At 42.8% G+C, this 27,583-nt stretch overlaps 1 protein-coding gene across 9 annotated transcripts in view; it reads right to left on the minus strand.

Annotated features, from left to right (window-relative positions):
* SLC35F5 (solute carrier family 35 member F5) overlaps nt 1-27,583 on the minus strand; it is a 116,770-nt gene that overhangs the window by 51,185 nt on the left and 38,002 nt on the right. For 6 of the 9 annotated variants that reach the window (XM_063595102.1, XM_063595098.1, XM_063595099.1 and 3 more), the window contains one exon: nt 43-157. In XM_063595102.1, coding sequence (XP_063451172.1) covers nt 43-64 — 22 coding nt within the window. In that variant the 5' untranslated portion in view covers nt 65-157. Of the gene's footprint in view, nt 1-42; nt 5,545-5,626; nt 5,690-15,633; nt 18,447-27,583 lie in introns of those variants that run through there. The other 3 variants (XM_063595097.1, XM_063595104.1, XM_063595095.1) reach the window with 3 other exon arrangements.

The following is a 27,583-nucleotide window of genomic DNA, read 5'->3' on the forward strand; positions in this document are numbered from 1 at the left end:
TCATTCAGAAACCTATTGTGCAGAGTAAAAAAAAGAACTAACCAGGCCGGTCGCGGTGGCTCATGCCTGTAATCCCAGCACTTTGGGAGGCCGAAGCAGGCGGATCACGAGGTCAGGAGATCGAGACCATCCTGGCTAACACGGTGAAACCCCGTCTCTATTAAAAAAATGCAAAAAATTAGGCGGGGGTGGTGGCGGGCACCTGTAGTCCCAGCTACTCGGGAGGCTGAGGCAGGAGAATGGCGTGAACCCGGGAGGCGGAGCTTGCAGTGAGCCGAGATCGCGCCACTGCACTCCAGCCTGGGTGACAAAGCAAGACTCCGTCTCAAAATAAATAAATAAATAAATAAATAAATAAATAAATCCTTAACCAACTACTTGGTATTACTACTTAGGGGAAATTTGGTTGCAGACATTAATCACATTAGTCTGGCACCAGTTTGTTTTTTATTTCATTAGCATTCTTTAGGGTATCAGCCCATAATACGCCTAAGAATTCTTTATGCTACATATTTGATGTATAGTCTTAAAAAATAAGAGCATTATAAATCTCTCTCAGAATCTAAGAGTCAGGAAAGCTGGATACCAATGCTTAATCTGACTACAACTTGTTATGTAATCCTGAGGATTATTCCACTCTCTACTGTGCCTTAGTTTCTTCTATAAATATGGGTTTCTGAATTAAAATATTGTAAATGATAGTACTTTGTTAAGTTACCATTATTACCACCTGTTTCCAGACCATCTGTCAAAGGACAAGCTGTGGATATTCTTGTAACGGATAAAGTAATTCCGGCAGACTGTCTTCAGCGAGTCTCAAAACACAGTTTAACTTCCATTAATGTCTTTTCCCTGTCCCTGGTTTCTTTAAGGGAAATTCCACTGGACTGCTGTAACATAGGCCCTAGTGTGCTTCTGTGCTTTGGCACCATCCTGAGCATCTCATGCATTCCTTTTTTCGTCCTTATTTCACTGTGTTACCCAAGGCTAAATCTTCAGCTGTATAATTTCAAAGATAAGTTCCACAAGAGCAAGGATTTTGGTCTATTTTGTTCTTCACTATTATCCTCAGCATCTAGAATAGTGCTTACTATTCTCTAGCTGGCAGTCAATGTTTGTTCAATGAACTTGAACATCCTGCTGTCTCTTGATCTTTTCCTCATACTTAATTCCTTTCTGAAGTCTTCATTTCTGTCATTTAGTAGTGAGAAAAGAAAATTATTTTTATCTGAGGAATGTAGTTATTTTAAACTGTCAGGCCCAGAGGAACATTAAAAGGAGACAACAATCACATCCTACTTCTCCCTTGTGCTATGTATTCATCTCTTGAAACTACTTGCTTATGCTACAAGTAGCTATAAATTAACCTAATGTCCCATTGGACAGTATAACCCACATCCTATAGCTTAACAATGTAACCAATCACTAATAAATGTTATTTCCATAAACCAATAAGAATTTCTGTACACAACGTGGTATCAGCCCACTCCTTGTTCCCTTTTTTGCCTTTAAAGATTCCCTTGTGGGCCAGGCGCAGTGGCTCACGCCTGTAATCCCAGCATTTTGGGAGGCCGAGGCAGGCGGATCACGAGGTCAAGAGTTCAAGACCAGCCTGACCAACGTGGCGAAACCCTGTCTCTACTAAAAATACAAAAATTAGCCAGGTGTGGTGGCATGCACCTGTAATCACAGCTACTCAGGAGGCTGAGGCAGGAGAATCTCTTGAACCTGGGGGCGGAGGTGGCAGTGAGCCGAGATGGTGCCATTGGCTCCAGCCTGGGCAACAGAGCGAGACTCTGTCTCAAAATAAATAAATAAATAATAAAGATTCACCTGTGGTGGCTGCTAATGGTGTGTATATTCAAGGCAACTTGAATATATGCTCCTAGGTTGCAATCTTCAAGCTTGACCCAAATTAACTCTACTTATATTAATTTTGCTTCAGCTTCTTCCTTTTAGGTCAACAGAGTAGCACTATTTTTCTAAGTCCCACAGGCTTAATCTTTTAATTTTATTAATTTCCTCTTTACTCTTCAAAGTCGATCACTCTTGAAATTTCTCAATAGCAGACCCTTAAGATACATAAGGTGTTAAGTTCAATGCCTTCAAAAATAATCCCCCAAAATACACTCTAGAGAGTATAATTTCCCCAGTAAGGTGCATGTGTCACAGTGTGAATATAAAAGCAAAGTCATATGTGTGTACAGGGCAGTCACTAACTGCCATATATCAGTCTCAAATAGTATAATTCAAATCCCAGCCCTAATAAAATTATAAATGACTATATCTTGAGTCTTTGGGGGTATAAATTAATAATTGAAACCACCTATAATAATTCTGTAATTCCAAGAGCAGAAATAAATGGAGAACACTCAAATGAGTACAAGCAAAGGATATTTATTCAAAGCTTGCTGTAGGAAAGCTGTCAGCCACCATCACTTGTGTTTTTCAGAGATCGGAAGGCAGGCAGGAGAGTGTGAAAGCTTTATAATGTGAAAAAAGGAAAGACTTCAGGTATGCCCTGATTTGATGTTGCTGGCTGGAGGCAGGTTAAGTGGAAGCACGGCATCCTATGTGGTCAGTTGGGGATACATATTTGGCTTTCTCTGGTTGGTCCTAAGTTGGAAACAGGACAAAAACTAAGGAAACTGGCAGTTGATCAAGTCCTGGGATGATTAATGCAGAAATAGCTGTTGTCTTTCTGGACTAGTTCCTGGAGAGGTTGTAGGTCAGAGTTCTATTTTTATATATGTTCTGGTCATTGTCCATTTCTATATTCAGTCTGTCAGAAGAGTACTCTATATCATCTTATTTTCTGCAGTACCTACCAGAATGCTGGGCACATGATCAGCTTGACAAATGTTTGTTGATTTGATTTCCTTCTAAGATGTAATTAAATGGATTGAGGTTGACAATTTTTAAAAATTATCGTATATAAAAGACTTATTTTGAATTTGAACCTTACAACGTTTTTTTTGTTTGTTTGTTTTGTTTTGTTTTGTTTTGAGACGGGATCTCACTCTGTCACCCAGATTGGAGTGCAGTGGCTCGATCTCGACTCACTGCAACCTCCGCCTCCCAGGATCAAGTGATTCTCCTGCCTCAGCCTCACGAGTAGCTGGGATTACAGGCATGCACCACTATCATCCGGCTAACTTTTGTATTTTTAGTAGAGACAGGGTTTCACCATGTTGGCCAGGCTGGTCTCGAACTCTTGACCTCAAATGATCTGCCCACCTCGGCCTCTCAAAGTGCTGGGATTACAGGCATGAGCCATCGCTCCTGGCCACCTTACTGCATTTTATGGAGTAAATCATGCTGTAGTGAACGTCATAAACTTGGGAGGTTCTGAGATATCTAAAGTATTAAGGGTTATTGCATGCAATCAAGTCATAAGTTTCAGGGGGTTTACTGGCAAGTTGGAGGAGTAATATATTCACAGAGATTTGAATAAAAGTTCCCAACATCCATAGAATAAGCATCCCTAGGCAGTGTTTGCTTGAAGGTGGCTGCTAATCAGTGCGTATATTCAAGGCAACTTGAATCTATGCTCCTCGGTTGCAATCTTCAAGCTTGGCCTAAATTCACTCTACTCACATTAATTTTGCCCCAGCCAACTATGTACCCCACTTGTTGTCATGCCCATGAGGGGATGGACCAGAGTCCTGGAGTGACCTATTCAGGTAGATACTGATAGAGAAGACTTTTAAAAAGTGGTGAAATCTGAGCTTGATTTCAGTGATGGGTAGGATTTTAATAAGGGGGGAAAAGGATTTTTTTCCAAGTGAGTAAAACTATGATGACCAAGACAAAAAAGTTGTGTTCATAGGCAAGTGTAAAACTGGTTTGGCATACATGTAGAGAAGCAGTGGGAAATAAGACAGGTCAGGTGAGTTCTGGGGAGACTGAAGCATGCTTTGGAAACTAGGCAAGAGAGTTTTTAATTTGTATGTGATGAAAACCTAAGGGCATTTAAGTAAGGGAGAAAAGCTTTCAGTAGATTAGAAAGTATTGGCTGGGCACGGTGGCTCACGCCTGTAATCCCAGCACTTTGGGAGGCCAAGGCAGGCGGATCACCTGAGGTCAGGAGTTGGAGACCAGCCTGACCAACATGGAGAAACCCCGTCTCTACTAAAAATACAAAATTAGCCTGGCGTGGTGGTGCATGCCTGTAATCCCAGCTACTCAGGAGGCTGAGGCAGGAGAGTAGCTTGAACCCGAGAGGCAGAGATTGCCGTGAGCCGAGATTGTGCCATTGCACTCCAGCCTGGGCAACAAGAGCGAAACTCCGTCTCAAAAAAAAAAAAAACTATTGAGTGTCCACTTGATGTCTACCAGTGTGGCGGTATTGTGGAACTACTACAAAAGACATGGGGTCTGCCCTTAGGGAAATCATGTTATAGACAAAACTGATTATCAAATTGGGCAGGTATTTGCTAAGTTAGCAGATACCGAAACTAAATGCATTTCTCTAGTATCCTCCGTCAAAGTAATATATTTTGAGGTAAAATACTTTGAGTTCTTTCAAGGCCCACTATCTGTCATGTGATGCCATACTAGAGTCAGGCTGAAATTTGGTGTCTTATTGCTACAAAAAGTGTGTTTCATCAGTCTTAAGATCTCTATTTTAATGTTAATGCTGGTCAGCTGTGCCTGAATTCCAAAGGGAGGACGGTATAATGAATCATGTCTGACCCTCACTTCCCATCACGGCCTGAAATAGTTTTTCTGGTTAACTTTGGAATGTCCTTGGCCGAAAGGAGGGGTTGATTCAGTTGATCAGGGAATTTTATTTTTGGTTTACATCTCTTGGTACTCTGTACCATGCTGCAAACCAAATCAATGGTGATTTTGAAAATGATCTCACTTGGGTATCACTTCCTATTGTATCTTATTGTTGAAGGCATAATTGGTAGGGAATTGGATAAGAAAGCAAAAGGCCCATCTGATTGGCTCCTGAGCAATTTAAAATGGCACTGTCTATGCCCAACCTGTGCCTTCAAGCAGCTGACCAAGCCCCCTGCCAGATTAGTGGCCCATGCCAGCCAACCAGGGCATAGTAATGAGGAGCTCATTGACAGCCACACCCACTTCCCAATGTGGTCTTGACCTCAGCTTCTAACTTGTTCCCTCATCTCCCATCTTTGGTGGATTAGTTCATTTTCACATTGCAATAAAGAACTACCTGAGACTGGGTAACTTATAAACAGAAGAGGTTTAAGTGACTCAGTTTCACAGGCTGTACAGATAACGTGGCTGGGGAGGCCTCAGAAAACTTTCAATCTTGGTGGAAGCTGAAGGGAAAGCAGCCACGTCTTATATGGCTGGAGTAGGAGGGAGAGAGCAATGGAGGAGTTGCTATCCACTTTTAAACAACCAGAGGCCAGGCGTGGTGGCTCACACCTGTAATCCCAGCACTTTGGGAGGCCAAGGCGAGTGGATCTCTTGAGCTCAGGAGTTTGAGAACAGCCTGGGCAACATTGCAAAACCCTGTCTCTACAAAAAACGCAAAAATTACCCAAGCATGGTAGCACATGCCTGTAGTCCCAATGTATTAGTCTGTTTTCATGCTGTTGATAAAGACATACCCGAGACTGAGAAGAAAAAGAGATTTAATTGGACTTACAGTTCCACATGGCTGGGAAGGCCTCAGACGCATGGCAGGAGGTGAAAGGTGCCTCCTGCCTGGTAGCAGCAAGAGAAAATGAGAAGGATGCAAAAGTGAAATTCCCTGATAAAACCATCAGATCCTGTGAGATTTATTCACTACCATGAGAACAGTATGGGGGAACCACCCCCATGATTCAAATTATCTCCCACCAGGTGCCCCCCACAACATGTGGGAATTATGGGAATAAAATTCAAGATGAGATTTGGGTGGGGACACAGAGCCAAACCATATCACCCAGCTACTTGGGAGGCTGAGATGACAGAATTGCTTAAGCCTGGAAGGCAGAGGTTGCAGTGAGCCCAGATCATGCCACTGCACTCCAGCCTGGGTGACAGAGCCAGACCCTGTCTCAAAAATAAATAAATAAGTAAATAATAAATAAACAACCAGATCTCATGAAAACTCACTTGCTATCACAAGATTAGCAAGGGGGAAGTCTCCCCCCATGATCCAATCACCTCCCACCCAGCCTCTCCTCCAACACCAGGGATTATAATTCCACCTGAGATTTGGGCAGGGACACAAATCCAGACCATATCATTCGCTCCTGGCCCTTCCCAAATCTCATGTCCTTCTCACATAGCAAAATACAATCATCCCTTCTCAACAGTTCCCCAAGTCTTAACTCATTTCAGCATTAATTCAAAAGTCCACAGTCCAAAATCTTATCTGAGAAAAGGCAAGTCCCTTCTGCTTATGAACCTATAAAATAAAAAACAAGTTAATTACTTCCAAGATATAATGAGGGTACAGGCAATGATTAAATAAACTCATTGCAACAGGGAAAAATCAGCTAAAATAAAGGGGCTATAGGCCCTATGCAAGTCTGAAAGCCAGCAGGGCAGTCCTTAAATATGAAAGCTCCAAAATAATCTCCTTTGAATTCATGTCTCACATTGAGGCCGCACTGATGCAAGGGGTGGGTTCCCAAGGCCTTAGGCATCTCTGACCCTGTGACTCTCCAGGGTGCAGCTCCCTCAGCTGCCTTCATGGGCTAGCATTGAGTGCCTGCAGCTTTTCCAGCTGCACGATGCAAGCTGTCGATGGATCCATTCTGGGTTCTGGAGGATGGCTCCACTTGGACTCTGTGTGAGGACTCCAAGCCCACGTTTCCCCTCTGCACTGCCATAGTAGAGGTTCTCCATGAGGGCTCTGCCCCCACAGCAGACTTCTGCCTGAACACCCAGGCATTTCCATGCATCCTCCGAAATCTAGGCAGAGGCTCCCAAGCCTCAACTCTTGCCCTCTGTGCACCTGCAGGCTTAACACTATATGGAAGCCACCAAGGCTTGTGACTTGCACCTTCTGAAGCAGTGGCCTGAGATGTATCTCAGGCCCTTTTAGCCACGGCTGAGACCGGAGTGGCTGGGATGCAGGGAGCAGTGTCCTGAGGTTGCTCAGGGCAGTGGGGCCCTGGACCCAGACTGTAAAACCATTTTTTGCTCCTAGGCCTCCAGGCCTGTAATGAGAGAGGCTGCCATTGAAGGTCTCTGAAATGCCTTCAAGGCATTTTTCCCCATTGTCTTGGCTATTAACATTAGGGTCCTCTTTACTTATGCAAATTTCTGCAACCAGCTTGAATTCCTCCCCAGAAAATTGTTTTTTCTTTTCTACCACATGGCTGGGCTGCAAATTTCTATCCTTTTACACTCTGCTTCCCTTTTATCTCATTCCAGGTCATTGCTTTCCTCATGAATATAAGCATAGGCTGTAAGAGGCAGCCATGCTATGTCTTGAACATTTTGCTGCTTAGAAATGTCTTCAGCCAGTTACTCTAAATTATCACTCTCAAGTTCAAAGTTTCACAGATCTCTAGGGCAGGGGCACAATGCTTCCAACCTCTTTGCTAGTGCATAACAAAAGCGATCTTTGCTCCAGTTCCTGGTAAGTTCCTCTTCTCCATCTGAGACCGCCTCAGCCTGGACTTCATCGTCCATATCACGCTCAGCATTTTGGTCACAAGAATTTAACAACTTTGTAGGAAGTTCCAAACTTTTTCTCATCTTCCTTTCTTCCTCTGTGCCCTCCAAACTGTTTCAACCTCTGCCCCTTACCTAGTTCGAAAGTCACTTCCACATTTTTAGGTATCTTTATAGCAATGCCTCACTCCTCAGTACCAATTTTCTGTATTAGTCCATTCTCGCATTGCTATAAAGAATGACCTGAGACTGGGTAATTTATAAAGAAAAAAAATGTTACGTTGACTCACAGTTCCACAGGCTGTACAGGTAACGTGGCTGGGGAGGCTTCAGGAAACTTTCAATCATGGTGGAAGGCAAAGGAAAAGCAGGCATGTCTTATATCACTGGAGTAGGAGGGAGAACTTCTAGAAGGTACTACACACTTTTAAACAACCAGATCTTGTGACAACTCACTCACTATTGTGAGAAGACCAAGGGGGAAATTGTCCCTATGATCCAGTCACCCCCCCACCAGGCCCCTGTCCAACTGAAGATCACAATTTGACAAGAGATTTGGGTGGAGACACAAATCCGAACAATATCGTTTGACTTGTACTCTGCTCCTGATATCAGATACCACTCACCCAGTACAACATTGGCTCTTTCTCGTAATTTGCACTGAGGGAAACCAAAATATTTCACCCCAAAACAGAATTCTTTAACATATTTCAAGATGGCTATTCAGAAGGGCTGGAAATACGAGAACAGTTGAAAAGCTGTCTTTTTGTTGGGGAGAGTTGCATCTGTAGAGAAAATCTGCATTGATATAGCCAGGCTTTCTCAGAGGCCCTCTCTTGTCCAAATCTAAGGAAGAGTAACTGAGAATCTGATACCTCTAAAGATCTGCAAGAAATATTTACCATCTATTCTCTCTGAGGGCTGCTATCTGTGAGATTTCCTCTACATAACAAGACTATCTTTTCTAGCCAGTCCTCTTCTTCCCCAACTATAACCTATTTTGCCACCAAAACCTGTTTTGCCACAATCAAACCCTCCATTCTTTCTGTAACCTTAAGAGGTTCTATAAGCTTTTGTGCCCCATTTTCTGCTTGGGGTAATCACTCTGTGATTCTTTACATTACCATGCTGTAGTCTGCTGGCATGGGCCACTCAAATGGCAGGCAGCTTGGTACATGTTAATACATTTGTATGCCATTTCACCTATTAACCTGTCTTTCGTGAGTTGATTTTTCAGTGAACCTTCAGAGGGTAAAGGGGAAGTTTTGCACCAGCACTTAAACGCCTATCTGCTTCTTGTCACTAAGTGAACAACTCAGCCTGAGCCTCATACTCCCTGGGACCAGTGAACATCCCAGATTGCCTTAAGCCCCAAGGAAAAAGATTTGGAAAAAAAAAAGACTGAGGCCGTGATATGTGTAACATGTTATTAGATATGACTTTTCTTTTCTTCTGCTTTGAACAGAGTCCCTCAAAGTACAGTGGCAGGACCAGCCCAAACTAGGTCTACTCTGTTGATAATAAAATGTTGAGTTACCTTATAGGTATAACAGAGCCAAAAACTGAAGGTCATGTTGCCTGGGCATGCACAGTAGAAAAAGCTTTGACCTTAACGATACCTGGAACCAACGATTTCTCTCCTCAGACCATCAAGACTGGGACATGACCTGAACCTGAATGCCATAATTTGGTAAATGGTCAAATTTGAAGCCTTCCAATCAGACCCTGCCAAGCCAACATTTCCAAATCCCTTTGCCTTGCTCTCTGAGCCCATAAACTTGCCCCAAACTCCAAATCAGGGAGATGGATTTGAACTTGGCTCTTATCTCCTTACTGGCCAGTTTGCAATAAAGCCTTTCTTTTCTCAAAAGCCGGTGCCATGGTTATTGGCTTCCATGTGCATCAGGCAGCAAGCCTGTTTGCTTAATAATGAAAGCACAGAACAAAAAATAGTTAGCAAAGATAGTCATAGTGTAACGTGAGGTATTAGACTATCTATGTGGGACTTATAAAAAGTGTGTCTTAGCCAGCTTCACCATCAGCACAGCACGCATATCCAGCCTGTATATGTAGACTAAGAACCCATAAGAGGAGTTGAAGAGATGGGTAAGTATGAATTTATCTGAAGAGTTATCACATGATCTGAATATCACTATCAGTATCCCCACAGGGATTTGGGTGGTATGCTTCTTCCCTTCTCAAGCCAAGCAAAGCAGGAGGTGGGCACTTTGAGAGAGCATACAAAGATCTTGGCATATATTCTCTCAAGTTTAAGGGACACTGGTGCCCCAGTCTTGGGGTGAGGCTACAGCTAGAGGCTACAGGAGGCTTGCTACACTGACAGCAGGATAAGGAAATGGAACTTGGATGGGAACGGCCTGTACTTCCAGGCAGGGCAAATGAAGATGAATTTCTCATGGGCCAGAAGTGGATCTTAGAGGAAAGAGCCATAATGGGTTTCTTATGACATGAGGGATTCTGTCCACTAGGGCTGCCTAGAGGGATGCAGTACCCCTGACAGAGAATGACTCAATGGCCAGGTAAACCAGACAGGATCCATGTCCAGTGAACTCCAGGAAACATATTTCTCAGCAGAAACATCCCGTGAAAACAGAGATCTGTATTTGGAATATACCATATTTCCCAGCACGAGCATTCCATGAGAACATAAATTTGCATTTGGTATTCCAGTAAAGATTTCACAACCAGATCTCTAGGAAAACAGCCCATATATGAAGTGTTTCTGATGCCTGCATTATGATTCCATGGTTCTTGACTCCCACCAAGGCCAACTTCAAGTTACTAATGTGATGTCACTGAACATGGAGTTGAGAAAAGATGCACAACAGAACATCATTATATGGAGTATTTCCACCCTGCATCTACAATTAGATATAAGTAAACTCAAGATAAGAGCATAGGTAATCGTAAATGTAGTTAAATTATTGGAGGTAATGAGTATTTATTATTAATGAGTAGAATACATTTATTTAATTATAAGTTTATATGTAATTTCATTGTTTTTTGTTTTTGTTGTTTTGGTTTCCTTCTTTTTTTTTTTTTTTTGAGACAGGATCTCACTCTGTCACCCAGGCTGGAGTGCACAGTCTCAGCTCACTGCAACCTCTGTCCCCCGGGCACAAGAAATCCTCCCACCTTAGCCTCCCGAGTAGCTGGGACTACAGGCATGTACCACCATACCTGGATAATTTTCGTATTAATATTTTTTGTAGAGACAGGGTTTGGCCATATTGCCCATGCTGGTCTCAAACTCCTGGGCGCAAGTTATCCACCCGCCTCACAAAGTGCTGGGATTAAAGGAGTGAGCCACCATGCCTGTCCTTGTCATTTAATTATAATGATGGCTGGATTTAACCTCCTTGCAAAAATCCCTGATTTAACTAATTTAACTGTCAGCTCTTATGAGTCAGTGCAGGCCAATTCCCACATACCACTGTTCCATTTCCAGAAGGCACAAAAGCCAGATTACAGCCAAAGCAGTCAATTAAGGCCTTTCCTGATTCTTACCTGGCCTCCTTTCTCTACTCTGACTCCTACCCATGGAGGCATCAGAGATAGCCTTGTGAGTGGGGGAAAAGTAATAGAGCAAGATGTGAAATAAAGAGGTGAGCCAAGTTTTCTTCCCAACTGCAGGCTTTTAGGCCTGAAATAGGCCTTGGCTGGCAGAGGAGTGTAGTTTAATTGAATAAGAGTTAGAAGTTATAACTTTTAGACTAAAATGGACTTTCTAATATCTAAGCGTATTCAGAGAAGTTAAGCAAGTTCCTACTGTTTCATCCTGGGACAGCAAAGAACAAATAGAGCAAACAAGTTTATAGGAGAAAAGGTAATAAAGAATAACATTATTTTCTGTTTGTGCCCTACAAAGTCCAGCTCATTCAAGAAACAAATATACTAATTATATATTTCTGTGTAACAAACCACTCTGAAAGTCAACAGCTTAAAAAATTATTTTAAAATGTATGTGGGCCAGGAATTCAGGGTGTAGCTCAGTGGTTCTGGCCCAGTCTCTTTATGAGGTTTCAGTCAAGATGTTGCCTGGGCTGCTATCATCTGAAGGCTTGGCTGAGCCTGGAGGATCTGATTCTAAGATGCCTTACTTACATGGCTGTCAGCAGAAGGCCTCAGTTCCTTTTTTTTTTTTTTTTTTTTGAGACAAGGTCTCACTCAGTTGCCCAAGCTGGAATGCAGTGGTGCAATCATAGCTCACTGCAACCTTGAGCTCCTGGATTAAAGTGATCCTCCCACCTCAGCTTTCCAAGCAGTTGGGACTACAGGCACACACTGCCATGCCTGGCTAAGTTGGTTTTGTTTGTGGGTGTGTGTGTGTGTATGTTTGTGATAGAGATGGGAGTCCCGCTATGTTGCCCAGGCTGGTTTCAAACTCCTGGCCTCAAGCTATCCTCCCAACTCATCCCCCCAAAGCACTGGGATTACAGGCATGAAGAACTGTGCCCGGCCCTTACCCAGGCTTTTTGAGGAGCTCCATCACTTGGTGCTTTGCTGGCTTTCCCCAGAGCAAGAAGTATCAGAAGGAGAGCAAGAAAGAAGCCTCAGAAGTCACACCATCATATTCTATTAATTAGAAGAAAGTCACTGAGAATGGCGCATATACAACAGGAGAAAAATGAGGCTCCACTTTTTGTAGCAAACAGCGTCAAGTTTCTGGACTTTTTTTTTTTTTTTTTTTTTTTTTTTTTGAGACTGAGTCTCGCTCTGTTGCCCAGGCTGGAGTGCAGTGGCACAATCTTGGCTCACTGCAACCTCCACCTCCCGGGTTCAAGCAATTCTCCTTCCTCAGCCTCCTTGGTAGCTGGGATTACAGGTACATGCCTCCATGCCCGGCTACTTTTTGTATTTTTTTAGTAGAGACGGAGTTTCACAATGTTGGTCAGGCTGGTCTTGAACTCCTGACCTCGTGATCCACCCACCTAAGCCTCCCAAAGTGCTGGAATTACAGGCGTGACTTTCTGGACATTTTAAAACAATCCGCCTTAGTCTGTTTGTGTTGCTATAAAGGAATACCTGAGGCTGGGTAATTTATAAAGAAAACAGGTGGGCCAGGCATGGTGGCTCACGCCTGTAATTCCAACATTTTGGGAGGTCAAGGTGGGCAGATCACTTGAGCTCAGAAGTTCAAGACCAGCCTGGGCAACATGGTGAAACCCTGTCTCTACAAAAAATACAAAATTAGCAAAGCATGGTGGCACATATCTGTAGTCCCAGCTACTTAGGAGGCTGAGGTAGGAGGATCACCTGAAGCCCAGGGGCACAGATTGCAGTAAGCCAAGATCGCACCACTGCCCTCCAGCCTGGATGAAAGAGTGAGACCCTGTCTCAAAGAAAAAAAAAAGGTTTATTTGGATCACAGTTCTACAGGCTGTACAAGAAGCATGGCATAGTACCAGTATCTGCAACTGGTGAGGGCTTCAGGGAGCTTCTACTCATGGCAGAAGGCAAAGGGGAGCCAGTATATTACAAGGAGAGAGAGGATGAGAGAGAGAGGAGGCAAACCTCTTTTTAGCAAGCAGTTCTTACGGCACCAAGCAGGTCATAGGGATCTGCCCCCATGATCCAGTCACCGCCCACCAGGCCCCACCCCCCGCATTGGAGATCAAATTTCAACATGAGATCTGAAGCAGAAAATATCCAAACTATCACCACCACAAGCAAAAAAAAATGCCCAAATAAATAAATAGACATTTATTAGTTATAGTCAAATTATCTCAAGTCAAGATGTAGCCATTTATGAATTTACTGAAGACTTAATTGTGAACTTTTCTATCTCTGTGTAGCTGGGGCTCTAGCTTGAGTCTAATAAGTCAATGGTATTGGCTGGTAAACTGACACCTGTGGCAAAGGAAGACTGAGATTTTGCTGGAAAACGACTCATCCTAAGAAAGAACTAGGAAGCAATAGTGACCTATAAGAAAGCCTTGGTCCTTAGAAAAGAGGAGAAATTCTATGTAAAACATTGCATTGGTCTCATTCCTTTCGTCTCAGGCTTACTGAAGACCAGTGGAGAGAGGAAAGTAAGAAAGAAAGAGCTGCTTCCTTTGAAAATTTCTTACAGAATTTTCTTTCTTACTTTCCTCTCTCCACTCATCTTCCGTGAGCCTGAGACAAAAGGAATGAGACAAATACAATGTTTTACATGGAATTTCTCCTCTTTTCTAAGGACCAAGGCTTTAAGAATACAACCCAAATCACAAAATAAGAACCACACAACCTGGAACCACAAGGTACCATCGAGGTCACTGGTGGGAGTGCCCAGGTGGGCAATAACGATGCCAAGAGGTAGACTCTGTGGTCCCCCATAATACAGTGGCTTCATCCAGGAAGAGAAGGCCTTGGTACATGTACAAACTGTTCATAGCAGCATTATGCAAAATAGCCAAAAGGTGGAAACAGCCCAAGTGTACATTAGTGGACGAAAGGATAAACAAATTGTGGTACATAAATACAGTGGAGCATCATTCAGTCATACAAAGGAATGAAGTACGTCTATATGCTACCACATGGATGTACCTCAAAAACATTATGCTAAGTTAAAGAAGTTAGACATGAAAGGTCACATTCTGTATGATCTATTTACATGAAACATCCCCAGTAGGTAGCATAACTTGGTGATTTCCAGGGAATACAAGGAGGGAATTGGAAGAGGACAACGGCTTAACGGGTATGGGATTTCCTTTTAAAGTGATGAAATCTTTTGGAACTAGATAGAGGTATTGGTTGCACAATATTATGAATGTACTAAATGCCACTGAAGTGTTCACTTTCTTTTTTTTTTTTTTCGAGACGGAGTCTTGCTCGTCGCCCAGGCTGGAGTGCAGTGGCACAGTCTCAGCTCATTGCAAGCTCCGCCTCCTGGGTTCACGCCATTCTCCTGCCTCAGCCTCCTGAGCAGCTGGGACTACAGGTGCCTGCCACCACGCCTGGCTAATTTTTTTTTTTTTTATATTTTTAGTAGAGACAGGGTTTCACCATGTTGGCCAGGTTGGTCTCCATCTCCTGACCTCGTGATCCTCCTGCCTCGGCCTCCCAAAGTGCTGGGATTACAGGCGTGAGCCACCGTGCCCGGCTGGTTGATACGTTATGCTAATTTAACCTCATAAAAATTTTAATAAAAATAAATTACTTTTTAAAAGAAGGCTTATATGCGAGAACATGTGAAGAGCATCTAGGGAATCCAGAAACAGTTGGAGGGAAAATAGGAGATCTTTGGAAGTCAGGCATTATGTGTGTGTGCAGGTGGGAGCGCAAACAGTGAAGCTAGAGCTACAGTTGCTACTATGAACTTGTACCCATTTGAAAGCCTGAGCAAATTCAGATTATAAGCAGAGGGCCCCTGAATAGTGCCCTTCCTATGAGCTGTCTGAGCTTTACAGTTCATTCACAAAAACTCACTTTGTCTGGTACCCATTTGACTTTTGAGAGCCATTTGTCAGGTAGAGGCAGGGTTATGGTTTGGAGACATGAAAAAGCCCCCACTCTCTTCTTTGATAAAATTAATTAGGTCATCAAAAGATTCAACCTACTAATACTAGGAACCCTGAGAAAAAGGAGAATTTTATACTTGGTGACCTTGCAAACAAGTGACCCCATTTCTTTTTCTTTTTTTTTTTTTTTTTTTTTGAGACGGAGTCTCACTCTGTCACCCAGATTGGAGTGCAGTGGTGCGATCTCTGCAAGCTTCACCTCCCAGGTTCACGCCCTTCTCCTGCCTCAGCCTCCCGAGTAGCTGGGACTACAGGCGCCCACCACCACACTCGGCTAATTTTTTGTATTTTTAGTGGAGATGGGGTTTCACCATGTTAGCCAGGATGGTCTCGATCTCCCGACCTTGTGATCTGCCCACCTCGGCCTCCCAGAGTGCTGGGATTACAGGCGTGAGCCACCGTGCCCGGCCCAACTGACTCCATTTCTTAATAGCAGTTTTCCATGCAGCCTTCTGACCGTTTTAATTTGTCTAGTTTATTTCTGAAAGTGTTAGGTGGGTACAAGAAACAAACATCTCACCTCTCTACCTACTCTCAATCAAATGAGACAGTGCTTCCTAGGACGTGATTCTCTTGAAGAGGGCTTGCTTCTGTGGCCAAAATTACATCCCCTGAGAAATCCTAAGATGACTCTGGGACCTTTTGTTCAGGCAAATCTGCAAGGGCCTGGTTTTGCTCCTGAAGTCACAAAAAGACATGATAACAGCAAAGTTCATTCATGGATGTAATATTTTTAAGAAATATTTAGACTGAGCATGGTGGCTCACTCCTGTAATCCCAGCACTTTGGGAGGCTGCGGCAGGAGAATTGCTTGAACCCGGAGGCAGGGGTTGCAATGAGCCAAGATCGTGCCACCATATTCCAGCCCCAACAGCAGAGTGAGACTCTGCTCTGCCTCAAAAAAAAAAAAAAAAAAAAAATTAAAGTGCCTTCTTATGCACAGGACACTTTTAAGAAAGTGTTGCAATACAGGTTTGTGCAAACGTGTAGATAAATTATTTACTACCTTAAAAATTTTATACTATAAGCTTGTATCACTGTAATTCCTAGTAACTCTGAAGAGCAAAATTTTATAGAACTTAAAACATATTGTAGAACTCAAAACATATCATAAGTCTGAAAGGTATTGTTTTCTATCATGGGCCCTCCTATGGCAACTGATCAAAACATATTTATTGGTGCTCTCTTCTATGACCAGCAAGCATTGTACTAGACAATATGGAGGATATATTCATTGGCTCTACAAATATTTGAGTGCCCGCTGTGTGTCATGTTCTACTGAAGGTACTAGTCTATCTTAGAATGGCCTTAACTTCAAGGCACTAAATATCTAACAAAAAGCAAAACAGGCCAGGCACAGTGGCTCGCGCCTATAATCCCAGTACTTTGGGAGGCCGAGGTGGGTGGATCACCTGAGGTTCGGAGTTCGAGACCAGCCTGGCCAACATGGTGAAACCCCATCTCTACCAAAAATATACAAATTAGCCGGTCATGGTGGCATGCACCTGTCATCCCAGCTACTCAGGAAGCTGAGGTGAGAGAATTGCTTGAACCCGGGAGGTGGAGGTTGTAGTGAGCCACGATTGCACAACTGCACTCCAGCCTGGGTGACAGAGTGAGACTCCGTCTCAAAAACAAAACAAAACAAATAAGACTCTGACTTTCTAGAGCTTATATTCTAGAGGGAGGAAGTAGATAATAAATAAACAAACATGGCCAGGTGTGGTGGCTCATGCTTGTAATCCCAGCCTGGGCTACGGAGTGAGACTCCGTCTCAAAAACAAACAAACAAACAAACAAACAAAAATACTCTCTTGATCTGGTGGGGGATGTTGGTGGTGAGGAAAGTTGTGCATGTGTGGGGGCAGGAAGTATATGGGAGCTGTGTATTTTCTGTTCAATTTTCTGTAAACCTAAAATTGCTTTTAAAAATAAGATCTATTGAAAAAAATATTATCTAACATTTGCTAAGATGTTAATGCTAGGTTTCGTGGACTCTATATTTTTCAAATTTTTCTATTTTGTATTTAACATTCTTCTCTTATACTTAATGACCTCAAAAGTCATACTGTCTCAGTGATAAAAGCTGCTCCAAGGAGACATTAACGAGGCAAACTCCTGCAGGGGAGACCTAAAGTTAAGGTCATTCCAAGATGAGTATTTTCTGAGAGATTTGGCTGCCTGGTCTTCTTACCATCTATATATTCATGATTTTGAAAGTACCTCTTTTATGTTATAATTGAACTGCAGTTCAAATCCCTTGATAGCACAATAAAGGAGACTTGGCAAGGTGAAGCAGCACTCTAGGTATTTTAGATTTCGCAAGATTTACCTTTTAAAATGTAGCCTAATAGGCCGGGCACGGTGACTCACACCTGTAATCCCAGCACTTTGGGAGGCCGAGGTGGGCGGATCACGAGGTCAGGAGATCGAGACCATCCTGGCTAACACGGTGAAACCCTGTCTCTACTAAAAATACAAAAAATTAGCTGGGCGTGGTGGCAGGCGTCTGTAGTCCCAGCTACTCCGGAGGCTGAGGCAGGAGAATGGTGTGCACCCGGGAGGCGGAGCTTACAGAGATCGTACTACTACTGCACTCCAGCCTGGGCGACAGAGTGAGACTGTCTCAAAAACAAACAAACAAACAAACAAACAAAAGGAGCCTAATAACAACTGCATATGCAGTAGCTTGCTGCTTAAACAAATGAGACCTAGAGATATAAATGTACCTTTTAGGGGGCAAATTAAGGACATTTTCTACAGGATTTATACTCCCCTATCTCCTGCAAGGTGGTTTTTTTGGTGGGTACATCCTATCATTTGTTGGTTCTTGACACATCCCATTTCCCAGCTTGCAGCAGCACTGTGTTCTGCTTTGTCACCTGTTACGCTTACCCTATGTCTCACCTGCCCCTAATCTGGAACCACTAGTTTTATCTCTGATATTCTCTAGTGGCTATCGTAGATAACACACAGAATAGAATTTGATAACACTATTCTGCATTTATTGTTCAGTTCCTACATTTCTACATCCTCAACCAGTTTTTTTTTTTTTTTTTTTTTTTTTTTGGAGATGGAATTTTGCTCTGTTGCCAGGCTGGAGTGCAGTGTCGCCATCTTGGCTCACTGCAACCTCTGCCTCCCGGGTTCAAGCGATTCTCCTGCCTCAGTCTCCCGAGTAGCTGGGACTACAGGTGTGCGCCACCATGCCCAGCTAATTTTTGTATTTTTAGTAGAGACGGGATTTCACCATATTGGCCAGGCTGGTCTCAAACTCTTGACCTCATGATCCACCTGCCTCGGCCTCCCAAAGTGCTAGGATTACAGGCGTGAGCCACTGCACCCGGCTTCAAGATAGTATTTTTAATGTAATGATTTTACACACAGTTTTTCCATACCTCTCTTGTCTGACAAATATAAGTTAAATGATTGCTTTGGCTGGGTGCCGTGGCTCACACCTGTAATCCTGGCACTGTGGGAAGTTGAGGCAGGTGGATCACTTGAGGTCGGGAGTTTGAGACCAGCCTGGCTAACATGGTGAAATCCTGTCTCTACTAAAAATACAAAAATCAGTCAGGGGTGGTGGCACACACCTGTAATCCCAGCTACTTGGGAGGCTGAGGCACAAGAATCGCTTGAACCCAGGAGGCAGAGGGTGCGGTTTAGATCATGTCATTGCACTCCAGCCTGGGCGATACAGTGAGACTCTGTCTCAAAAAATAAAAAAAGATTGCTTTTCACAGTGTGCATTTGTTACAGCTAAGATAAGAAAGGCCTCTGATAGTTCAGCATGAATGAGCCTTCAACCTTCCTCACAGACCAAGTGGATAACTTACCCAGAAGCATCAAAACCAGACCCCTGCATAATACACACAGGCTTTCCCTGTGTGGTGAATCAATTGCCTTCATCCCATCAGCTTCCCTGCCAGACTTAAACTGTCAGTGATCGTTTTTCTTTTTTCTTTGTTTTTTTTTTTGAGATGCAATATTGCTCTGTTGCCCAGGCTGGAATGCAGTGGTGTGATCTCAACTCACCACAACCTCTGCCTCCCGGGATCAAGCAATTCTCCTGCCTCAGCCGTGCAAGTAGCTGGGACTACAGGCACATGTCACCATGCCTGGCTAATTTTTGTATTTTTAGTAGAGATGGGTTTTTGCTATGTTGGCCAGGCTGATCTCAAACTCCTGACCTCGTGATCCACTCGCCTCAGTCTCCCAAAGTGCTGGGATTACAGGTGTGAGCCATTGCGCCTGGTCTTTTTTCTTACATAAATAAAGAAACCTTCTAAAACTAACTGCATACTGTGCTGGATTTATGTATTTATGCTGTATAATTAGGACTTTGAACTTTGACTGAAATGCAGTTTCATCACAAGATTCCATGAAGCTAACCCAACCCTTCCTTGTTCAATCCCTGGAAAAACTTGTGGTTGATACAATTCAATACAAACATAGTAAGGATACTGAACAAATTAGCAGAAATCTAGTGCTTTGGTTGATTAGCTCTTTATCAGGCACCAACTCTGTGCCTGATATGGTACTTACCATGCAATAGTAAGTAAATCAGAAATCCTCTTTGTTATTGAGCTCAGTCTCAATGTAGTGGCTCTCGATTGGTTGATTTTACCCCTCAAAAGACATCTAGCAGTTTCTGCAGAAAGTTTTTGATTGCCACAGTGGGGAAAATGCTACTGGCATCTAGTGGGTAGGGATGCTGCTACACCTCCTACAGTAATACACAGGACGGTCCCCATGACAAAGAATTATCTGGCTGAAGATGTCAATAGTGCTAATGCTGAGATGCCTTGGTCAATGAATATAAATACAATATTCACAGATGTGCTGCACGGTAAACTCAAGTTTCCCTGGATGGTTCTACCTGCCAGGAATCCTCACTTAAAAATGAAGTGCTTGAGGTCAAGGTAAACATCTCAAAACTGAAACAGAAATACGTAAGCCCATATTAATGTATAAGGATGAGCACTGAAAATGATAAAACATAAATCATTTTATGTTTTAATCGGGCGCAGTGGCTCATGCCTGTAATCCCAGCACTTTCAGAGGCTGAGGCTGGAGGATTGCTTGAGGTTAGGAATTTGAGACCAGCCTGGGCAAGATGACAAAACCCCATCTCTACAAAAAATACAAAAATTAACTGGGCATGGTGGCATGTGCCTGTAGTCCCAGCTACTTGGGAGGCTGAGGTGGGAGGATGGCTTGTGCCTGGGAGGCAGAGGTTGCAGTGAGCTGAGATCATGCCACTGCACTCCAGCCTGGGTGACAGAGGGAGACCCTGTCTAAAAAAGAAAAATAAATAAATAACTGAAGAAGACACAAATAAATGGAAATACATCCCCTGTTCATGGATTAGGAGAATTAATACAGTTAAAATCTCCATGCTACTAAACATGAACTACATATTCAATGCAATTCCCATGAAAATTCCAATAACATTCTTCACAGAAATAGAAAAAAGTCCTAAAATTCATATGGAACCACAAAAAACCCCAAATAGCCAAAGCAATGTTGAACAAAAAGAACAAAGCTGGAGGCATCCTACTATCTGGTTTCAAAATATACTACAAAGATACAGTAATGAAAATGGCATGGTACTGGCAAAACAAACAAACAAAAAAACTGGATGCATAGACCAGTGGAAGAGAATAGAGAGCCCAGAAATAAATCCACTTCATTTATAGTTAACTGATTTTCAACAAAGGTGTCAGGAACACACAACGAGGAAAGGAGAATCTCTCCGGTAAATGATGTTAGGACACTCGATGTCCACATACAGAATGAAATTAGACCCTTATATCTCATGTCATATTAAAAAATCAACTCAAAACGGATTAAAGACTAAAATGTAAGACCTGAAACTATAAAAGTATTAGAAGAAAATAGAGAGGAGGGGAACCAGGCACGGTAGTTTACATTTGTAATCCCAGCACTTTGGGAGGTGGAAGCAGGAGGATCGCTTGAGGCCAGGAGTGGGACCAAGACCAAGAAGTCTCTACAAAAAATAAAGAAATTAGCTGGGTGTGGTGGTACATGTCTGCGGTCCTAGCTACTCAGGACGCTGAGATGAGAAAATCCCTTGAGCCCAGGAGTTCAAGGCTATAGTAAACTATAATGCATCACTGCATTCCAGCTTGGGCGACAGAGTGAGACCTTGCCTCAAAATAACAAAATAAACAAACAAAAAAACCAGGGGGAGAGCTCCCTGACAGTGGTCTGGGCAATGTTTTTTTGGATAGAAACCCAAAAGCACAGCCAACAAACCAAAAATAGACAAATAGGGTTATATCAAACTAAAAACTTCTGCACAGCCAAGGAAATAATGAACAGAGTGAAGAGACAACCTGTAGAATGGGAGAAAATATTTGTAAACCATTTATTTATGAAGGGGCTATATGCAAAATACATAAGGAATTCAAGCAACTCAATAGTAAGAAAACAAGTAACCTAATTAAAAAACGGTCAGGCTGGGCGCAGTGGCTCACACCTGTAATCCCAACATTTTAAGAGGCTAAGGCGGGCGGATCACCTGAGGTCAGGAGTTTGACACCAGCCGGGCCAACATGGTGAAACCCCAACTCTACTAAAAATACAAAAAATAGCCAGGCGTGGTTGCAGGCAACTATAATCCCAGCTACTCAGGAGGCTGAGGCAGGAGAATCGCTTGAACCTGGGAGGCAGAGGTTGCAGTGAGCCGAGATTATGCCACTGCACTCCAGCCTGAGTAATAAAGCAGATTCTGTCTCAAAATAAATAAATAAATAAAAATAAAAATAAAAATAAATAAATAAAAAATGGGCAAAATGCCTGAATGGCATTTCTCAAAAGAAAACACACAAATGCTCAGCAGGTATATTTTTTAAGTGTTCAACATCATTAATCATTATAGAGATGCAAATTAAAACCACAGTGAGATATTATCTCACACCTACTAGAATGGTTGTTATCAAAAAGACAAAAGTTAACAGTGGTAGAGAGGATGCAGAAAAAAAGGAAACCCTCACCCACTGTTGCGGGAAATATAAATTAATACAGCCAATCATGGAAAACAGTATTGAGGTTTCTTAAAAAATCAAAAATAGAACTACCATATAATCTGACAATCTCACTACTGGATACATATCCATAGGAAATTAAATCAGTAGAGTTGCCCCTTGGTGTCCTCGGGAGATTGGCTCCAGGAACCCCTGAGGATAACAAAATTAGCAGGTGCTCAGTCTCTGATATAAAATGGAGTAGTATTTGCATGTACTTCTAAGTCACCTCTAGATCACTTCTAATACCTGTGTAAATCCGTTCTCACACTGCTATAAAGAACTTCCCTGAGACTGGAACATTGATCAAGGAAAGAGGTTTAATTGACTCACAGTTCCACGTGACCGGGGAGGACTCAGGAAATTTACAATCACGGCAGAAGGGGAAACAGGCACCTTGTTTACAGGGCGGCAGGAGAGAAAGAAGTGCAAGCAGGGGAAGTGCTAGATGCTTGTAAAATCATCAGCTGTCATGAGAACTCACTCACCATCACAGGAACAGCACGGGGGAAACTGCCCCCATGATCCCATCACCTCCCAACAGGTCACTCCCTTGACACGTGGGGGTTATGAGGAGTACAATTCAAGATGAGATTTGGGTAGGGACACAGAGCGAAACCTTATCAACACCTAATACAGTGTAAAAGCTGGGTAAATAGTTGTTACACTGTATTGTCTTTTTATTTTTATTGTATTGCTATTTTTATTGTTTTGTCTTCTGAACATTTTTGATTTATGGTTGGTCGAATCCATGGATGTGGAACCCACGGATATGGAGGGCCAACTTTATGGCAAATACATATTCTGTGTTCCCATGTTCATTGCAGCATTATTCACAGAAGCCAAGATATAGAATCAACCTGTGTCCATCAACAGATGAATGCATTAGACAAGGTGGTAGGTATATACAATAGAATACTATTCAGCCTTCAGAAAAATCTGTCATTTGTGACAACATGGATGATTCTGGGAGACATTATGCTAGGTGAAAAAAGTCAGGCACAGAAAGACAAATGCCATATGATCCCTCTTATATGTGAAATCTAAAGGAGTTGAACTTAAAGAACCAGAGAAGAGAATCGTGGTTACCAGGTGCTAGGGGGAGGAAGGGTTGGGGAGCTGTTGATCAAAAAACACAAAATTTCAGTTAGACAGTAAGAATAAGTTCAAGCGATCTACTGTACAACATGGTGACTAGAGATAATAACAATGTATTATGTTATTGAAAATTGCTGAGGGTAGGCCGGGCGCAGTGGCTCACGCCTGTAATCCCAGCACTTTGGGAGGCCAAGGCAATCAGATCACAAGGTTAGGAGATCAAGACCATCCTGGCTAACATGGTGAAACCCCATCTCTACTAAAAATACAAAAAAATTAGCCAGGCATGGTGGCGGGCACCTGCAGTCCCAGCTACTAGGAAGGCTGAGGCAGGAGAATGGCGTGAACCCCAGAGACAGAGCGTGCAGTGAGCCAAGACTGCGTCACTGCACTCCAGCCTGGGTGACAGAACGAGACTCCACCTCAAAAAAAAAAAATTGCTGAGAGTAGATTTTAAGTGTTTTCATCACAAAAAATAAGTATGCAAAGTAATGCATATATTAATTAGCTCAATTTAGCCATTCTACAATGTGTACATATTTCAAGACAACATGTACATGATAATTAAAATAAATATCAATTAAAATAAATTTTAAAATGTTTTCTAAAAGGAACATTATAGAAGTAATTGCTGGAATTTGAATATGGACTGTGCATTAGATGATAATATGGTATCCAAGCTAAATATACTGAATTTTATCAGTGTTCTGTGGTTAAGTAAGAGAATATCCTTGTTCCTAGGAGACACATCAGGAAAGGGGAAAGGGTTATGGCATCTGCAACTTCGTCATCAAGGGTTCAACAACACTAGTAGTAGTAATAATAATATGTGTGTATGTATTTTATTATGCATAGATATAAAGGGATGATGGTAGAACAAATACTGCAGAATGCTAACAATTAGAGAATTGAGACAAAGAGTGTATGAGGGTTCATCATACCATTCTTGGCAACTGTTTTATAGATTTAAATTTTTCTTTCTTTTTTTTTTCTTTTTTTTTTTGAGACCGAGTCTCACTCTATTGCCCAGGCTGGAGTGTAGTGTCGCAATCTTGGCTCACTGCAATCTCCACCTCCCGAGTTCAAGCAGTTCTCCTGCCTCAGCCTCCCAAGTAGCTGGGATTACAGGCATCCGCCACCACGCCCAGCTAATTTTTGATTTTTGTATTTTTAGTAGAGACGGGGTTTCATCATATTGGCCAGGCTACTCTCAAACTCCTGACCTCAAGTGATCCGCCCCCCTCAGTCTCCTAAAGTGTTGAGATTATAGGCGTGAGCCACTGTACCTGGCCTTATATTTTCAAAGTAAAAAAATTTTAAATTACATATATCCGGCCGGGCGTGGCTCACTGTAGCCTCCAACTCCTCAGGCTCAGATGATCCTCCCAACTCTTAACCCCCGAAACTCTAGATAAACCCTACTATGATCTAGAATGACTCCAGACTATTATATACTCTTATTATCTCATAATAGTGAAGACATAAACAATTGATCATCCTCATCACCCCAAGTTGGGAACATCATTAATTGTTTGATACATTCATTCGTTCAATAAACATATAGTGAGTGCTGAACCCTCTCCTCCACCAGCCTTTCATGATCTCAGTAAAGGAACCTCCAAGGCATGCTAAAGTAAGGAAGGGTCACTCTTTATGCACCTCTGTTCCTCACACCTTAGTACATCAACCAATTCTGCCAGCTCTTACCTTCCAAACACCTCCTGAGTCAAACTATTTTTCACAACTTCCACCTTGATACTCTGGTCCCAAACTACCATCACCTCTTGCCTTGACTACCAGAACTGCTCCTGATGGAATTGCTTCCATTCTTGCCCTATACAGTCTGTTCTCAAAATTAGAAATGTCTAGAAAGATCTTCTAAAAATGTGAATCAGATTACATCATTCTCACTCTCAAAAGCCTCCCACTGTTCCCAGCACAGTGAATAAAATCTATATTTCTTATTGAAGCCTTCAATAAGTCCTAAATAAACAGCCCTCTACCTACCTCTTCTCCCACTTAATCCCAGCTCACAAGATTCCAGCCAAAGCACCTTCTTGCTGTTCCTTCATTATTCCTTGCCTAGGACATTTGCATTCTCTTCTTTTACATTATTTCCAAAGTGTTCCAACATTACTTCCTCAGAGAGGTTTTTCCCAATCCACCCAATCTAAAATTACTTCTCCTGGCCGGGCGTGGTCACTCACGCCTGTAATCCCAGCAGTCTGGGAGGCCGAGGTGGGAGGATCACTTGTCGTCAGGAGTTTGAGACCAGCCTGGCCAACATGGTAAAATCCTGTCTTATTAAAAATACAAAAATTAGCTGGGCATGGTGGTGTGTGCCCGTGGTCCCAGCTACTCAGGAGGCTGAGGCAGGAGAATCGCTTGAACCCAGGATTTGGAGGTTGCAGTGAATCAAGATCATGCCACTGCACTCCAGCCTGGGTGACAAGAATGAGACTCCATCTCAAAAAAATAAATAAATAAAATAAAATTACTTCTCCCAGCCTAGCGTGCGCAGGTGCATGCCCCCACCCCCAACACACTCCCATCACTCTTCATTCTCCTACCTTCCCATAGTCTCTTTAAAATAGCACTTATGGCCAGGCATGGTGGCTCACGCCTGTAATCCCAGCACTTTGGGAGGCCGAGACCGGCGGATCACCTGAAGTCAGGAGTTCGAGACCAGCCTGGCCAACACGGTGAAACCCCGTATCTATTAAAAATACCAAAAAAAAAAAAAAAAAAAGCCAGGCATGGTGGCGGGCGCCTGTAACCCCAGCTACTCGGGAAGCTGAGGCAGGAGAATCTCTTGAACCCAGGAAGTGGAGGTTGCAGTGAGCTGAGATTGCACCACTGCACTCCAGCCTGGGTGGCAAGAGCAAAACTCTGTCTCAAAAAAAAAAAATCTATCTATCTATCTATCTATCTATCTATCTATCTATCTATCTATCTATCTATCATCTATAGCACTTATCCCTAACTGGAACTACTCTGTGTGTGTGTGTGTGTGTGTATGTGTGTGTGTTTTCCCACCAGAATATCAGCTTCATGAGGGCAGAAACTTTTTCTGTCTTGTACAGTGTTGTATTTCCAGCACCTAAATCAGTGCCTAAAGCATAGAAGGAGCTCAATTAATATTTTTTGTTTAATTTTTACTTTTTTACTTGTTTAGAGACAAGGTCTTGGTCTGTCACCAAGGCTGGAGCACGGTGGCACAATTACAGTTCACTGCAGCCTCAAACTCCTGGGTTCAAGCATCCTCCAGCCTCAGTCTCCTGAGTAGCTGGGACTACAGGCGCACGCCACCAAATCCAGCTAATTTAAACTTTTTTTTTTCCAAAGGGGTCTTGCTATGTTGCCCAGGCTGGTCTTAAACTCGTGGCCTCAAGTGATTCTCCTGCCTTGGCCTCCTAAAGTGCTGGGATTACAGGAGTGAGCCACTGGGTCTGACCTCAATTAATATTTATTGATAAAATAAATGTATGACAAGTGTTTCCTGACAGTTTTTTTTTAAAGAAGCCCTCTGCTCCGGTGTAGCTAGCTTCAATTGATGTTGTTGGAACCATTATCCTCCACTTTTCAGAGCTCTTGCTGTTACTGCTCCCTTGTCCTCCTAGGAGCTCTTAAGGGCCAGGAATATGAGAGGGCAGAGAGAGAGAGAGATTCAGTTTGGAGGAGATCCATTCACTTTTCAGCTTTGCATTACACATTGGTGACAGAGTAGGTGTCTGAACACACAGGATTATTTGAGACAACAGGAAAGGCAACTGTGATTTAAAAAAAAATACCTTCTCTCCTGGACTATTTTCACATCGGAAATTCTACTCTTAAGGATTAAATTATTAAGTCATCTACATCAAGATATTGATTCTTCTTCAATTATTCAGACCATTAACCAGTTCTTAAGAAATGGTGTTCTCCCTTCTCAGTGCCTAGCACATGCCTTGCACAGAGGTATTCAATACATATTTGTTCAACGAGTGAACAGACTCCCCTTTCTGAATTTACTACCTTCTTTTCCTCACCATTCGCTCGAATCTCTATTCTGCATGTCACGGCTTTACCACTCTGAACTCTGATAGTTGTTTTCCACCTTTAATCACACTCCTAGACATTTTGCCACAATAAATATGCTAGCTATTGGGTAACAGCAAAGACCTTGGCAGCTGACATGAAGGGCACAGATGCTTTTCTGAAATCTAATCTCTCCAGCCTAACATTTAAACTTGCCAAGAAAGTGATTCCAGCCCATGTGTTCCACACATAATCTGCCCAACTTCCTCATCAGAACCCTCTGTTCCAAGGTGGCTGGCCTCCTCA

The sequence above is a fragment of the Pan paniscus genome, chromosome 13, assembly GCF_029289425.2.
Source record: "Pan paniscus chromosome 13, NHGRI_mPanPan1-v2.0_pri, whole genome shotgun sequence".
NCBI classification, from domain to species: Eukaryota; Metazoa; Chordata; class Mammalia; order Primates; family Hominidae; genus Pan; species Pan paniscus.